Here is an 18,194-nt window from a genome sequence, read left to right as displayed (position 1 = left end):
TCAGCATGGTTTTGTGAAGGGTAGGTCATGCCTCACAAACCTTATCGAGTTCTTTGAGAAGGTGACTGAACAGGTAGACGAGGGTAGAGCAGTTGATGTGGTGTATATGGATTTCAGTAAAGCGTTTGATAAGGTTCCCCACGGTCATCTATTGCAGAAAATACGGAGGCCGGGGATTGAGGGTGATTTAGAGATGTGGATCAGAAATTGGCTAGTTGAAAGAAGACAGAGGGTGGTGGTTGATGGCAAATGTTCAGAATGGAGTTCAGTTACGAGTGGCGTACCACAAGGATCTGTTCTGGGGCCGTTGCTGTTTGTCATTTTTATAAATGACCTTGAGGAGGGCACAGAATGTTGGGTGAGTAAATGTGCAGACGACACTAAAGCCGGTGGAGTTGTAGACAGTGCGGAAGGATGTTGCAGGTTACAGAGGGACATAGATAAGCTGCAGAGCTGGGCTGAGAGGTGGCAAATGGAGTTTAATGTGGAGAAGTGTGAGGTGATTCACTTTGGAAAGAATAACAGGAATGCGGAATATTTGGCTAATGGTAAAATTCTTGGTAATGTGGATGAGCAGAGGGATCTCGGTGTCCATGTACATAGATCCCTGAAAGTTGCCACCCAGGTTGATAGGATTGTGAAGAAGGCCTATGGTGTGTTGGCCTTTATTGGTAGAGGGATTGAGTTCCGGAGCCATGAGGTCATGTTGCAGCTGTACAATAAGCATATGGATGATAATGGCATAGTGTAGGTTAGATGGCCTTTAGTTTTTGACTTCCCATGTCGGTGCAACATCGTGGGCCGAAGGGCCTGTACTGCGCTGTATCGTTCTATGTTCTATGTTCTATGTTCTATTTTGTTGCTATTGCCCTTCACGATGATATACATGTTCGAGGTTGGATTTTTCATTCCCACAAAGATGAAGACGACTCAAAGGAACTGGCTGAAGTCCACACCTGATGTATGTATGCATTGCCCTTTCCCCTGTGAAACTGATTGGAGTAAGAGTGTGAGAACAAGCAGGCTCCTCTTTCACATTAAAGGTAAGCGAATGTGGTGTAGGTCACGAAGGTCGGCTGGCGTGGGTCACGGAATTCGGCCTGTTGGCAAAAGTGGGTCCTGTGGAAAATAATTTGAAAAACACTGACCTAAGCAACACCAACCTGAGCAACGCTTAAACAACACCTAAGCAGATATCAAGGGGCGGCTTGTGGCTGTATCAGAAGCCTCTGCCTTTGCATTAGATCAACAATTGACAGCCATCATACGGCCTTGTTGCGCTGAATCTGTGATGTGATGAGTCCAGTAAATCTCGCAAGATGCCTCATACGGGATTTACGATACCTTGTGAGATCTAACGCAATTTGCATATTTAAGTGTGCAGTTAAGCTCACTTAAAAATAATCGGGTTGGAGTCTCCCAATGCATGACATTGAACGTCCGTACCTCAGAGACCTCGTCGTGACACCATTTAGCGCTGGTCCATCAAACGTGAATAAACGTAACAACATCTGGAGGGGGGGGGGGTCTTCCAGGATATTGGAGGCCCCTGGGTCATTGGGCTCTGGGCAGGGTAGTACGCCGGCACTCCTGATGCCACTCGGGCACCTTGGCACTGCCAGCTGGCAGCGTAGCAGTGCCCCTACAAGCATGGCAGTGCCACTCGAGCACCCCAGCAGTGCCTTTAAAAACATTTGTCAGTGCAGGAAATTAATGTAAGTGCAGCCTCAGTGGGGATTTCCTCGATGAACCCCCAAAAAATCCCAAGGTCCCGTATAATAGCAGAGTCAATGTCGGCGCTGCAGGAACCACAAAACACTCTGCTAATTGCGCCCAAAACAGGACTCTGTTTTTTTCCCATTAAATTGCGCCCAATGTTTAATTAAAATCCATAACGTAATTATCACAACCGGAGAGGCATATTTCAAACAGCTGTTCATGTGTATGTCGCTCCTATGGAAAACTCACTTTGCTATAAGTGGCACATATCGCATCTTCAAGAGCAGGTCTAGAATTCAGCAGATTGTTCAGCTGACAGTTGCTCATCTGACACAATTTGTGACAAGCACAGAAGAATGCTCAGGTTTGTTGCAGTAGTAAAAATAAAATGAATATTTCTCTTTGGTTTGGTGCATAGAGGGAAAATCTGTACACACCCAAATGGGCATGCAGGAGGCTCGATTGGCAGCAATCTTGCCAGTGAGCCAAAATGTTGTGGGTTCAAACCCATGTGCAGAAACATCAAAGCAGACATCTGAGTATGGTACTGTTGGAGGTCAAATGAGATGTTAAATCAAGACCCTGACTGCCCCTTCAGTAGATGTAAAAAAATCGCATGGCACCAGCCGGTTAAACACAGAAGAGGTTTCCCCTGTGTCCTGACCAATTTTTATCCCTCAATCAACATCACAAAGACAGATTTACTGGTAATTATCATACTGTTATTTCTGGAAGTTTGCTGCGCATAAATTGGCTGCTGTATTTCCTACATTATAACAGTGACTACACTACAAAAGTACTCAATTAGCAGCAAAACGCTTTAAAATGTCCTGTGGTCGTGAAAGGTGTTTTCTCCTTATCTATTTAACGTGTGACCTGAATGGATTAGACCAAGATACGCATATTGGGTCTCTTTATCACTGATGAGAAACTCTTAAAGGGGGCTAGGAGAGAGGTGCGTAATAATCTCCAAGTGGAGCATTGGCCAGAGCTGCATGGGAAGTTAGAAGTGGCTGGTACCAGAAGAGCGATGGTAGCAATTTGGAAAGGGGGTTGGGGCATCTAACAATGAACAACTGTAAAACATGCTTTGAATGTGGAGCCATGAGGAGCACAGCTGCAACTCCCATCTCCACATTTTTAATAAACTTGTTATCTGGTGTTGGTCAGTGATAGTCCCTTTGAGGACGGCCTGTCCGACTACAGATGGATCTGGGAGAAGAAAATTGCTCGTGCAGCATCACTTTTAGTGCCACTATGAAAACCCGTATCGGTATCCTAGTGGAGGGATGGCCATCAGCACCACAGACCACATCAACAAAGAACAATGAAAATTACAGCACAGGAACAGGCCCTTCGGCCCTCCCATCCTGCGCCGATCCAAATCCTTTATCTAAACCTGTCGACTATTTTCCAAGGATCTACTTCCCTCTGTTCCCCGCCCGTTCATATATCTGTCTAGATGCATCTTACATGATGCTATCGTGCCTGATACTACCACCTCTGCTGGCAAAGCGTTCCAGGCACCCACCACCCTCTGTGTAAAGAACTTCCCACGCACATCTCCTTTAAACTTTCCCCCTCTCACTTTGAAATCGTGACCCCCTTGTAATTGACACCCCCATTCCTGGAAAAAACTTGTTGCTATCCACCCTGTCCATACCTCTCATAATTTTGTAGACATCAATCAGGCCCCCCCTCAACATCCGTCTTTCCAACGAAAACAATCCTAATCTACTCAACTTTTCTTCACAGCTAGCATCCTCCATACCAGGTAACATCCTGGTGAACCTCCTCTGCACCCTCTCTAAAGCATCCACATCCTTCTGGTAATATGGCGACCAGAACTGCACGTAGTATTCCAAATGTGGCCTAACCAAAGTCATATACAACTGTAACATGACCTGCCAACTCTTGCACTCAATACCCCGTCCAATGAAGGCAAGCATGCTGTATGCCTTCTTGACCACTCTATTGACCTGCGTTGCCACCTTCAGGGTACAATGGACATGAACTCCCAGATCTCTCTGTACATCAATTTTCCCCAGGACTCTTCCATTGACCGTATAGTCCGCTCTTGAATTAGATCTTCTAAAATGCATCACCTCGCATTTGCCTGGATTGAACTCCATCTGCCATTTCTCTGCCCAACTCTCTAATCTATCTATATTTTGCTGTATTCTCTGACAGTCCTCCTCGCTATCTGCAACTCCACCAATCTTAGTATCATCTGCAAACTTGCTAATCAGACCACCTATACCTTTATCCAGATCATTTATGTATATCACAAACAACAGTAGTCCGAGCACGGATCCCTGTGGAACACCACTAGTCACCTTTCTCCATTTTGAGACTCTCCCTTCCACCACTACTCTCTGTCTCCTGTTGTCCAGCCAGTTCTTTATCCATCTAGCTAGTACACCCTGAACCCCATACGACTTCACTTTTTCCATCAACCTGCCATGGGAAACATCGGTAGCAACTGCATGGATTTTCTCATTGAGATCATCGAAGAGTTCTATTTGAGCCATGAAGGAAGCATCCGGCAGCACTGTCTATCCTCTAGATGCAGTGTGCCACGAACAGCGCCACTACATGAAGGAACATTTCGCCTCCTAGTTATTTCTGAATGCAGCTAGTTCAGAGGAAACGAATATGGAAAAGGAGATCTGAAACAAATGTTAGGTCCCTCATTTGCATAAGAACCAAATGCTTGTTTCAGATGTGGACCCTAAACACCCATCCTTTTGCCTACACCAACAAGGCAGATGCCATATTCCCAGAAGGTATGAAACAAAGTCTTCCTGCCCAACATTTGGAGGGTTAGGGACTTGTTTAATCACAATATAACATGCGTGGCCACCTCAAATTGATAGGTCATGATTATGGCTTTAGCGACTTCAATTAAAATATTGTGGCCATATATAAATTGAAATAATTGCCATTTTGGTTTTATAAGTAGCAATTTACTAAAAACATGGAACAAAATTTTTTTTGTTTAATCATAAAGGCAATAGCAATAATAATGAAATCATATTGAGTCTTGTTTATCAAAAAATATCCTTCAGCTTGGCTGTTGATTTGCAATTCCCATCGTTAGTTGTCAGATTGAACCCAACTTTCATTTCTGTATTTAAATAGTTTGGTTTCATTGTTCAATGTGATCTAATAAGATCATAGATCATAGAATTTACAGTGCAGAAGGAGGCCATTTGCCCCATCGAGTCTGCACTGGCTCTAGGAAAGAGCACCCTATCCAAAGTCCACACCTCCACCCTATCCCCATAACCCAGTAACCCCACCCAACACTGAGGGCAATTTTGGACACTAAGGACAATTTAGCATGGCCAATCCACCTAACCTGCACATCTTTGGACTGTGGGAGGAAACCGGAGCACCCGGAGGAAACCCACGCACATTTGGGGAGAACATGCAGACTCCGCACAGACAGTGACCCAAAGCCGGGAATCAAACCTGGGACCCTGGAGCTGTGAAGCAATTGTGCTAACCACAATGCACCATGCTGTCCATAGAAAGCACATAGGTGAATAATAAAAGGGGAAGTGTCATTATTTTGAGGAAGAGCAGTGAGACATCACCCTATTTTTGTATTACTATTTCACACAAATATTACTGTGGCAGGCGTTTGAGTATTAAATGTGTCATCGCATCAAGATCCTGGCAAATAATTGCAAAAGATTTGCCAAACATATTGTGTAATCACACATTCAAACAGTTATCATCTTCCTTTATAGTATATTAAAATGCGACACAAATTACTTAATTACCATTCTCATTTCCAAGGCTCTGATCGTTTGTCGGCCGCAGACTCTGAAAGGAACCCTGCCCCAAAATCCAATCAAAGTTATCCGCAGGGGAGTTTTTCCAACCGCATTGCCCACTTTCAAAGGTGCAAGATGTTCCACATTCTTTCTCATCTGTGTTATCACTGCAGTCATTTACAAAATCACACCTCTGTTCTGGGTGGTAACAGTTTCCATTCAGGCACTCCAAATAACCTTCTGGGCAGGATCCTGAAAAAAACAAGGAATTCCCATGGATAAGTTGAAGCAGGTTATGAAGCGATCTCTGAAGTGCCACTTGCAGTTAATGGATGTTGGTCTGTGTAGCTTTCAGTGGTACCTGCTTCCATTAATACATTTATTATTGCCTCAGGGCTCTTTATGCCATTGAATGCGACCAACAGAAGGGAATCTCTAAAGGAAAATTCTTGTTTGTAGTGTTGCCGTGAAGACTTCTTCCCCCAGTAACGACTTAACTAAGTGACAACTAACTATGATCTATAAAATGTAAATTTCCAAACTGCTGGCTCAATTATTTAATTATTCTGAAATGCTATAATAACCCATTTATATTAAACAATCTGCACTCAGAAGTTTTAATTTCAAAGAAATTAATGGGACAATAAGTACAGGAAATTCTGCTTGCCACCCACAAATTTGCAACATAACCAAACTGCCCTCCTCACCAACACCAAAACATGTCACGATCCTCTCCCATTTTACCACAACTGTGTGCTGGATTAGTTGAGAGCTTTATATCAAGTTTCTAGTACCTCACCAACATCAGTGATTTTTCTCTGCGGTAGGTATTGTCAAGCTATTTCACTCTGGAATAAAACCAGCTGTGCCTGATCCAGTTCTCTGCTATTGCCAACACGTTCTAGCAGACATCAACATTGTATGGGGCCCTTAATTAATTTAAATTGTTTCCAGCCTTGGGACACAGAGGCAAATTTCTCCCAGCACCCTAACTGAAATCAACCACACATACACACCAGGGACATCCTACATCTCCAAAGATGAAGCAACACCATGTTGTGCACTCATTCAAATGTTACTTTATAATTAAATGATTTTATTCAACAGGGGAGCTCAGTCGGCTAGATGGTGAGAGCCTGATGCAGAATGATGCCAAGAGCTCAGGTTTGATTCCTGTACTGGCTGTGGTAATTCATGGAGACCTCCCTCCTTGCCTTGCCTCTTGGAGTGGTGCACCCTCAAGCTCTATATACACTTGACTTTCTCTAATAGAGGGAACTCTGGGGTAAAATCCAAAAGATTTGTGTATTTTTTTTTGAGGCTCTGAGATGCTCATCCTGGGCGAGTGAAATTTTGCAATTGCGTTTTGCCTCCAGGTGTATTCCTATTGCTCCAGGGATCCATTCAAACCCTCTGGTTCATGAAAAGTCCTAGTACTGTACCTCGTGCTAGGTTGCCTGACAACAGTCCTCTTAACCAAGCCATAACAAAGAGAATACTTTTCAATTATAAGTTATGGTTCATTTAATATTCTTGAACATTTCCATATTCAGCTTTTTAATTGCGATTTTTGACACCCAGTGCCCATCAAGTATAATATGTCATTTGCTATTCCCATTATCATGTACAATATATCTAATATATATATATATCTGCACAAGTTTAAATACATTTGTATGATATCAATTTTACCAATCCTGTATTTCCATCCATTAAGGGGATTATGCTGAAAGCAATAATCCAAAACTAGTTTACATTTCTTTTAAAATTAGATTTAGAAATTTAAGTTGCAATTGAGAATTCTACTCCTTGATACTAGCAGTCAAATTTACATAATTGGACACAATCAGCTTTGTTCATCCTCCATTGACCATGTGAATATCAATCAAAATTGCCTCTGAATATGATTTTCAGGAATAGTCCAAGCTCCAATACACGAGCCTTTAGCATGATCTAGAAGCTTTTCTATAAATGACCAACTGTTTATAATCTTTAAAAACAGGATTTGTAAAAGGGTGGAGGATGACTCTTTCAATCATGTGTTGGACTTTAACCTGGTGTTGTAAGACTTCTTACTGTGCTTACCCCAGTCCAACACCAGCATCTCCACATCATCCTTTCCTCAGGGCACAGAGCCATAACTTTGAGCATTTCTGACACAACTAATCTGGCCATCCATCCAAACATTTGGTTGAACCATGTTTTTTGCTTTTATGCCTTGCTCTCTTTATCCAAAATGTTTAATTCTTCAAGATGTCTATGACTCATCTGTTGGGATCATGGTGGATTAACAGGAAGACCCTCACAGAAATTCATCCCCATGTATAACTAACTTTAAAATAATTTAGTTATGGATTCATTTAAGCATATCCACCTTAACAAATCTCAAAATTAATAAGAAATATTGAAGTTTAACATCAGTTGGTATATGGCAGTTAACCATGCAGCTGTGTGTTGCAATGCATGCTCAGGTTTTTTGACATTTTACTTTATATGCTGTATACAAATGCAATATTTTTATCCGTACTCCATTGCATCCAGTGCACAAAAGTAAAATGGATTCTACTCACATCTGTAACAGTTCTATTTACACTCCTCCCCCCCCCCCCCCCCCCCCCTCCATATCATGGAGGTAAACTGTTTTATTTCAGATACTGTAAAATGGTGTGTTTTGGGAAGTTGGTGCCCCTTTCAGTCTCCACCTGGGGCACTCCAACACATTGCGAATTGTAATAAACTAAATATTAATATTCAAAATGAATGAAAATCAGCCACAGACTGAGAGGAGTTGGCTTCTCAGAAAATCTTTGCGGTTTTCATCCAATTTATTTGTTGTTCAAAGAATTTAATTCTGTTAAAATAGAGGCAGTAGTCCCTTTAGTTGTTTATGCTCAGCTGAAAAGAACAAATTTCATAGTGCTTTTATCTTGATGTTAATGAACCGTGTCTCATTCATTGTAAAACATTGTAAGCTAAAGAAAAGGTGGGGGAGGGGGAATATTGAAGGAGACATTTTTCATGTTCCAGAGAAATTGTAAACCCAAAATACAATGAAGTAAAGCAGCAACACTAAAAGCCCCTGGTGAACCATAGTGTTGTATCATAAAATGATCACCACACAGGAGGTCTTTAGTCCTTTGTGTCTGCAAGCGGCGTAATTAAGTTTGGCATTGACCGTGTACAGTCATGGTCAGATGCTTTCACAAATGCACTATTAGAAGTGTTAGAAGTATTAGAAGTCTGTTTCTGTGGTCAATACAAATAGTGAAACATGTTGAGGGTCACAGAATTTTAACTTACTAAGGGCAGGTGATAATTTTAGCACATAGCATGAAGCTGTATCTGGTTAGATGTATCTATTGTTTAGTTATAGTATCAACTTAGAAAAAAGCACTTTAAAATAACAAAAAGTTGGAAATATATTAAAGACTAACCTACTACATTGTATAACTAACATGGCAACAATATCAAATTGAATGCTCGCATTCAGAGTATTGTCTTGCATCTTTGACTTTGTCTATATATATATGTTTCTGGAACCTACCTCTTCATTCGCCCGAGGAAAGAGCAGTGCTCCGAAAGCTAGTGATTTGAAACAAACCTGTTGGACTTTAACCTGGTGTTGTGAGACTTCTAACTGAGGAAAGGAGATCGGACTGTGCTGGAAACTGACAAAGGTGGGAGACAGTGACTGGCTTGCACAAAGAATGGTCATTTAAGGCAAACAGCAGATAAGATATGTACGTTTGTCTGCTTTTGAAAATAATACAAACTGAATGGCAAATCTGAGTAGACTTCATATTCAAGTTATTGCCATTTATCTTTCAGCTCTGCATCCCCAAAATGCCAATTTTCTGGCATATCTCAGAGGAATAAATGTGTAATTTCTTGTCGTGGCTGCCTGCAATCTGCTCGGGTCAGCAGTCGTGTGTCTATCCCACCCACACCTCACTGAAGGGAAAACTGGGTCTAACAGTGACCTTTAAAAGGAGCTGAGTTGATTTTCTGACTCAAGCTCGCCACTTCAGTAGCGAAAACACGGCCCCTTTCGGAATCTAATTCATCGCGTTGAAAGCACCATACAGTCCAATGTTAATAAGAGCCAAATATTCTGAAGTGATCTAGGTGACTTGTTCTAATTAACATGGAAATGCGGCTACATGGTTTAAGTGGCTATCACATACTTGTCGGAGGAAGTGGAGTCGATTCTGTATGAAATGCAGAGGAGGAACGAATGCATTCTTTTGTGAAGGTGATGTCATCAAGTGCTATGACTCCTCTTGACCCCTTCGCGACCCATCCTTCCAACATTATTTCAAAGTCTTCACCAGCACTGAAGGCGATAACAGCTCGCTGCCAGTAATGGCCTTGGTCTCCAGTTAAGTTGAAAAGCAATGTGTGATAACCTGATAAGGTCACTTGGTACACTGTTAATGATCCAATAATATCTCCAGCTATATGGTAATAGAAAATAATCTGCAAGAGAAAGCAATGGCATTGTCAACCGTGTCATAATATACACACATGTATATGATGGTGCACAAACAGAAACTGACTGACACACTGAATGACCAATCAACACACAGAACACACCAGCCAATCACCAGACAGGACACGCCCACTATAAAGCCAGAGGGCACTAGTTTTCCCGCTCTCTTGGGATGCAGCCTCTGAGACAGCCAGAGCCTGTGATCAGCAACACCCCACATTGCAAGTATATTTAATAGCTCATAGTTAAATAAAATAGAGTCGTACTTCTACAAGTGTTGGTAGCCTGTCTCTCTTACTGCTATGGTAAACACAGTCCTCACAGACCCAGCATACCCAACACATCAAACTGGAGAGTTTTTGTGAGCAATGTGTTTGAGAATTTGAATAATGGTTCAGAGTATACGGTACATTTCAGCAGGAAAAGACAGTAAATATTTAATTATTTGTCCACATCTCCAAAAAAATAACAGCAACACATGTTACACATCGCTATCTTTGTCAAGCAATGTAAAACCACCTGTCATAGCCTATGCGTCCAATTTAAGTTCAAAATTAATCTGCAGAAACATGTGCAGCATTTTCCCTGCAGGCTTCTGAACCACCCCCCTGCCAGGCTGAAATGGGGTGAAACACCAGCAATTTGTGGGGAACCACTCACTCTTTGTGATTTTTCCCTGGGAGGCTGGATGGTTCAAGTGGGCTCTTTAAACTGGAGGTCCAACTTCAGACCTTCCAACTTGAGAGAAGCAGCAGGTTGCAATAGAAAGTAAGTAAAGGAGGGGGCGCTTCAAAATTGAGGCGCTCTTACCCCAACTTCTTTAAAATATAAATGTAAAAGTGGCTTTTGCAGTCAGATTATCACTGTGGGGGTGGGTGGGTGGCAGCAGGAGTCAGTTTACAGAGTGGCCTATGGCTGCTGCAGCAACCAGGTAGAAAGTGAGGCCAGTCTGCAGTGGGGAGGCCATGTCCAGGCCTCTCAAACAGGCCCCTATTACCTGGAAACTTGGAGACTGGCTGAAAAATCTTGACTCTGGTCCGAGCAAGGCTTGGAATTCATGTTCAATATTTCAGTGAGCAAGTGATCTGTCTATAGAACATGCTCGCTTGGTAGAACATAGGCGCAGTTAATCATAATTTTTTCAAATGCAGAAGAGATTAAGGGTATAATCAAAACAAATGGGTACTACGTCCCATAGCGATGCATTTAGCCGCATTTTTCCCAGTGCTTGCAGTTAGATACAGGGCCTCAGCGGGGAATATGCGGCTCAGGCTGCATTTAGTCCCTTTTCCTGCTCTGAGGAGCCTCGCTTGCCGAAACATTTAAAGGACCATTTAAAATGGCGTCCGGATCTTTCGAATTCCAGACATGACCCCCCAAAGCCCCAACCCACCGATAAGGGGGTCCTCGTTTCCCCCCCCTCCCGCCCCGTTGCACCCCACGACATATGCACAAGGCACCTCCATGCCCGATCAATGCAATACAAAACTGCCAACGTGGCACCTTGGCAGTGCCACCTGTTAATCTCCACCCCTCCCTCTGCTCAACATTACTTACCCGTGGATGGGTCTGGGATTCTGGTACCTGTCCTTCCAGCAGCAGCAGCTCCCACCTCCCTTGTGACACTGCTGAGCACAAGAGCTGCCAGCCCCTGGTTGTCCAGCAGGCCGGAATTCCACCCTGGATTCTTAAATCCAGGGAAGGTCTGCCACTCACTGCACCACTGCCTAAATGGCATGTTTCAGGGACTGGCCTGAAATGTGAAGAGGAGTGTGGTCCCTCGCCAGTTATTTGTGCCTTTTTGAATCAGCGATCCAATTAGCTCCCCTCCTGCTTTTTGCCTGTAGCCCTGTAATTTTTTTCTTTCAAATTTTCATCAACTTCCTTTTTGAAAGTTTCCCCCCTGTGAGGCAATGTGATCCAGATCAGAACATCTCACTTCATCAATAAATTTTTCCTCATGTCACCTCTGGTTCTTTTGAAAATCATCATAACCCATGTCCTCTGGTTGCCAACTCCTAAGCCACTGGAACAGCTTCTTCTCATTTACTCGATAAAACTGTTAATTTTTCACATTTCTATCAACTCTCCCCTTAGATTCCTTCATTCTGAGGAGGACAATCTTACCTTCTGCAGACTTGTCACATTGCAAGTCCTCTATATTTGGCACAATTCTTGCAAATCTCTTCTGCACCTCTTTTTTAAGACCAGAATTGAATGTAACACTCCATATGTTATCGCATTACTTTCTTCCTTTTGCATGCTAATACCTCGATTAACAAAGCCATATGCTTTTTTTCAAACAGCTTTCTGAACTGCGTTTGTTTAGACTTTCACAAATCCCAGTTTCCCCATCTCAACCTGTGGATACAAAATGCTGCTAATAGCCTGCAAGTTTGACACATTCTCACCGGAGTCCAGTAACTTTTAAAAAGAGATTTGAACTTCCTGTTGAATGACACAGCAGGATTTGTACATTATAAAATCTCTGCTGCAAAAAGACACCGACTGGTAATTTTCTGGTCCAACACATGGTGGAAAGTGGGCAGTACGGAAAATTTGATGTTCCATCCAGGGGTCCGTTGACTTCGGCTGGGATTTTCCAGTCCTGCAGTGGAAGGGACCAGAGAATCCCAACCACTGTTGTCAAGACGCCATTTTCTTTTTGTAGGCAACTTATACTTTAACAACAGAAGGGTATGTTCTCCTTTTATACTTATCACACGTCATACTCCCCACGGAATTACAGTCCATTATTGCAAACAGTTCACAGGTGCTCCCAACTTACAATGGGTTGCCATATCCCCATTTTGGCAAGTAGTAACTCCAAGTGACCATCTCCAGTCACTTTCCTCAGTTTCTGATATCCACAACCAGCACTAAAGACTGTTGTGATGATTCTTCTTACACAAGGCAATCTCCCAGAATCCTGAGGAGACTGCAGGATGCTTCTCTTTGACCAGAGAGCATCTCCATCTGCACCTGGGCTGTGGCAGTTTGCAAAGCCAAACAGTCTTCATCTCTGCTCACCATACATGTCTATCTGAGATTCATTGATTTGTAGGGAAGCCTGCACTCTGATCTCAAAAAAGGGCTTCCTCTGCTCTCTTCCTGTTATAACCTGCCTGCTTACCATTGGCTGGGGACTAATGACAATCCCACAATCCTGTGGGAGTATGAGCTTCCCCAATGAGGGAGGATGGAGAAATCATTAGCAGACTCCCTGCATAAATAGAGCTGGCCAGTTTGGAACCAGGGAGAGAGAGGAGTGAGCAGCAAGGGAAGTTGCAGCTGCTGCTGTATATATATGTTATTGTAAATAAATGTTATTTCTTTATATCCTGAAAACCCATGCTAGATTCTTCATTGCCCTCATAAAACTTCCCCATGGCAATATGAAACACATTAGCCTTGTATATAGATAAAATTACCTATCCTTGAAAGCCCAAATCTCTCATCTTGGAAGTTTGCAATACAACTGTTCGCAATCCAGTACTTTTCGCACCAATCTGGGACTTTAGGGTCTCAGCGTCTACTCAGAGGCTGTTGCCATTGTCTCTTTCAAAAAATATATTTTTATTGGTTTTATATTTATTTATAATAACATTCGCCAGGGCTATAACACAACAATAAAGTGGAATCTACACAAATGGGTACAAAAAGGAAAATCTCCACGACAAAACCTACAAGTATACATCCAAGAGTAATATGTGTACAGGTGTGGGGCCCCAATTTTTGTGCCGCCGTTGGCAACAACCATAGAAGAAGGAGGCCATGTGGCCAATTAAATCTGCACCGGCCCTTGGAAAGAGCACCCTACTTAAGCCCACACCTCCACTCTATCCCCGTAACCCAGTAACCCCACCTAACCTTTTTTTTGGACACTAAGGGCAATTTAGCATGGTCAATCCACCTAACCTGCACATCTTTGGACTATGGAAGGAAACCGGAGCACCCGGAGGAAACCCACGAAGACACGGGGAGAACGTGCAGACTCCACACAGACAGTAACCCAAGCCGGAATCGAACCTGGGACCCTGGAGGTGTGAAGCAACAGTGCTACCACTGTGCTACCGTGCCGCCTGTTTTAGTTATGTACATGCTGTCTCCTGGTATTAGAATGTTTGGCGCCAACCTGGCGTGCCTCAGCATTGCTATTGTGGTCACGTTCATGTGCGTCCTCACTACTTGGCCCTTCAGTCTCCCTGCTTGCCTATGTTTTACTTGATGTCCACTCCCTCTCCCCCTTCATCCTCCCCATTACAGCCCCCCTTCCCCCCCACTTTCGTTTTTCCTTCCGTTGTCTGTTTCTCTCCTCCCTCCCGCCCCTTCACCCGCTCCCCTACTTGTTGCTGGTCACAAACAGATCTTGGAACAGGCTGGTGAATAGCCTCCATGTGTTGTGGAAGACTGCCACTGATCTCCGACTGCCGAATATTTTTTTCCAATTACAGGAATTCTGCCAAGTCGGACAGCCAGTCTGAGGCCTTGGGAGGCGCTGCTGATCTCCTTCCAAGCAGAAGTCTCCAGCGGATGATCAGGGAGGCAAAGTCTAAAGTGTCTGCCCCACCCCCACTTTAGTTTCAGTGTTTAGCAATGAGATGGGTCTGTATGACCTGAACTCCACCGTACCTTTGTCTGTTTTAGGGATCCAATTTCCAATTTCCTCACCATCGCCTCCTGGCTCTCCAACTGCCATTCCGTCCTCTGAAGGGGGCCAAAGCGATTACTGTGGCCGCCTTCACGGTCACCATCGGTTCCTCCTTCGTGGGGTCCCTAAGTGATCCGAGGAGTTCCATCCACTGCCTTGTCAGTAGATGAGCCGGCGTTTGCATTGGTGGTCCCTCCTGGTCCACCATGTCCTGCTATGCTTCGCTCCTCATGTCAGCTGTCTGGGTTCTTCTCTCCTGACTCCTGCCGCTGTTGTTGTCTTTTCTATTTCTTGGTGGATTTGAGGGCATTTCCTCGAGTGGTTGTTTGTTTTGGGTGAGGGTGAGGAGTTTGTTGGTTGATTTCCAGGTTAAGGACCTAAGTTAAGGTTTCGAGATGTTCAGCACATCGCCACCACCAGAAGTCGCCACTGTCTCAGCATAAATACCTTCCACCTTGTTTCCAATAAAACAATCTAAGCCTTCCTTTGATCTCTGATAATTAAAGGACAATTAAATAACTCAAGGTTACTGCCCAGTAGACGTCAGAATGGGGTCACATGATGCCCTTTGTTTATCCTAGATTTAAAGATATAGTTCCACCTATCATAATATTACAAACCTTAGAATTGTTACATTATGCAGAGCCAAGCTATGCCAACTGAACAATGAACATCTGATCATAACTGTTCTGTATGTTTGGTGAGATAATATTAGAAATTACTGCAGAAATAGGTCGTTCAGTCCAACCAGTCCATGTTAATATTGATGCTCCGCTTAATCAGTAGTCTTATGCCAATCCTTTTCCAATTTTTGTTATTCCCCTTTCCTTCACCACCTATCTGAAATGTGGACATCATCTCTGCTTCAATCATGAACTCTGGTAATGCATTTGCACTGTAAAGTAAATGGATATCCCCTGCCCTCCATTCTAGATTTCTTGCATTTAATCCTTGGGGGATAATTACATCACTCATCTACAATTATCTTTGTGATTATCATTGACTGCAGGGATAATTGATTAAGAAAAAGGGGCAATGTCTTACTAAATCCCCACCCTAGTGTTTACCCTTACGGGCTGGAACTTTCCAGCTGTTCACGCTGGCTGGATCTTTTGGTTTCACCGATGGCGCACCCCTGCTGCGAGTTTCCCATCGGCGGGCGAGGGGGTTCATTCAATGGCAAATTGCATTGACAATGGTGGGACCAGAAGATCCTGCTGTCAGCCAATGATGGCCACCTCCGCCATCGTGAAACACGCAGTGCGGGGTGCGGAAAATCCCAACCACAGTGTGCCTTCCTTCAACTTGCATCCATTCCCCACTAAAGGTTAGGTAGGTATTAGGCCCTCTGCATTTTCAGCTCTGTTGGGGCTCCACATATAGACCAGGTGGTGTAGCCATCTAAGATGGACACTGGGCTACAAAATGGAGAACTGCTAAGGCTGCAGGGAAAAACAGTCTTAGCAAGGACAAGCAGTTTGCAGAAGACTAATTAGCATTCTGCACGTACAGAAACCAGTTTTTGGCCAGGTGCAGAGTTTCAGCCAAAGGTGTAAATGGCAACAGATCTACATAGTAATGAGGTGATCCAGATCCAGACCCCGCACAATAGAAACATTTAAGTATCAATGAATACTTTTGAGTAGACGCCCAGACAGAACGGCACCACAGCAACCAACACAAAGAACCATAGGGACTGCCCCACCCATCGAGGAACGACCCTCAGATTGGGGGGTTTAGAAGATATCGATTGGGAAAGGCCCAATCGATACATGGCAGGTAAAAGGCCCGCCCCGAAGGGGCACGGACTTCTAAGACCTATAGAAGTAGCACATGGTTCGGTCTGTTTTGGCTCCGGCTCTCTGCTGTTTTGTTGCTCCGGCTCTGCTTTGCTGCTACATTGCATCCTGACTCCAGTTCCATCACCAGCCGTTGAGCCATCAGCCATCGAACTGTAAGTGCCAATACAACGATCGCTACGTGATCCAGACCTTGCTAGATCCTGACAACTTTAAGTACCTGAGAGTTGCAGACCAAGAACGGGACGAAGGCCTTGTCCCCTGACCTTGCCTGTTCCTGTCTAGATAAGTATTTCAGTTGTTTAGTATTAGAAGTAAGTTAGTCTCTTTAGCGTATGCATGTGTATTTATTATATTTGTCATAATAAATATCAATCGTTTGGACTTACTAATCAGTGTACAGATTTATTACTTTGAACCTGACCTTGATATACTTGTGAGGTGTCTAAATACGGCACCTGGCGACTCCTGAGCATAATTACATACACAGAGCCATAGTAGTGTTAAGCACACGGCCTTTAAACGGCGGTGTGTTAATACACTCCAGTAAAACGAGCAACAGTGGTCATGTGGACGCTGGGATGTTGCAGGTACAAAAGGGGTTTCACTGCTGCAGTCATGTTTCAAATGAATCCTAGTTTGAAAGACAGCTAAGGATTTAGGAGCCAGGGGTGCAATTAAAGCATCGTCAAAGGTTTGGGATAATAGACTGTTGCTTTGAGTAAGGGGATTCTCTGTGGAGTTAATTAGATTTCAGCTTGGTGAGATGATATGGTAGCTGGGTGGAGCCAAGGTATTTTGAGAAAGCAGTGCAGCTTGGAGCTGAATGAAGCTGTCTGCACAAGTGAAGCCATTATGCTTTCACTACAGTCGTCTTTAAAGTAGGGCAGACTCAACTGAGGACAAGGGGGAGCTGAAACACGCTGAGAAACATCTTCTGAAGAAATACAGCCAGAGTGTTTGCATGGGTCTGACAAGAGTCAGACCTTTTCTTTAAAGCAGTGTCAAGCCATCCCCCTTTCTCAAAGAACATCTCTGTAAAGCAAGTAATCCTGTGTGCCATTGGTAGTTGGAAAGTGGATTGAGAGCTGAGATGTTTTTTTTCTTGTATGTTTAAGTGGGAATAAAGATAGCAATTAAGGGTATTGTATTCACTGCATTGAGTAATATTAATACTGTGTTAGTAATAAAGTTTGTTTTAAAATACCATAATCCCTATTTGTTTATGCCTTTGCTCCTGGAGTAAGTGACCCAGTTAAGGAACCTGGTTGACCTAGAGTCTGCAATTAGCAGGGTTAAGTTTGAACTGTATGATCCTGGTTGTATGAACTGTGGTTAGAACTGTCCAGTAGCCTAACCAGAGGTGGGGTCTGGTCTGAGATCGTAATACCCATTTCACTTAAACAAGGCGTTGCTCAGACTTCATTATGATAGCAGATATGCCCAACGCTAAGGTTTCAGCATTCTGGGTGCCAAGTGTGGGTTCTGGCAGATACTGCTCGGTGAAGAATCCTCGAAACTGATCACATTCATGTCTCTAGAAAGCAGATATTGTTTCATTTGCATGCCCGAAGGGATCTCCACTGGCGCCATCTTCCAACGGTGCATGGAACAGCTCTTCACAGGATAACCTTGCAAAATCATCATCGATGACATCCTAGTCTGAGGTCATACTATGCAAGAACTGATGCACATCTTTGTCTAGTCTTTGACTGAACCAGGATCATACAGTTCAAGTTTAACCCTGCTAATTG

The 18,194-nt window shown here is 43.5% G+C and overlaps 1 protein-coding gene across 1 annotated transcript in view; it reads right to left on the bottom strand.

The window, feature by feature from the left end:
* malrd1 (MAM and LDL receptor class A domain containing 1) overlaps positions 1-18,194 on the bottom strand; it is a 499,008-nt gene that overhangs the window by 231,689 nt on the left and 249,125 nt on the right. The window contains exons 25-26 of the mRNA XM_038796452.1: positions 9,686-9,977; positions 5,508-5,753 (exon numbers count right to left, since the gene is read on the bottom strand). Of these exons, the coding sequence (XP_038652380.1) occupies positions 5,508-5,753; positions 9,686-9,977 (538 nt within the window). The remainder of the gene's footprint in view (positions 1-5,507; positions 5,754-9,685; positions 9,978-18,194) is intronic.

The sequence above is a fragment of the Scyliorhinus canicula genome, chromosome 5 (genome assembly GCF_902713615.1).
Source record: "Scyliorhinus canicula chromosome 5, sScyCan1.1, whole genome shotgun sequence".
Taxonomy (NCBI): Eukaryota; Metazoa; Chordata; class Chondrichthyes; order Carcharhiniformes; family Scyliorhinidae; genus Scyliorhinus; species Scyliorhinus canicula.
Note: the sequence above shows the minus strand (reverse complement) of the source record. Positions and strands in the feature narration are given on the sequence as shown.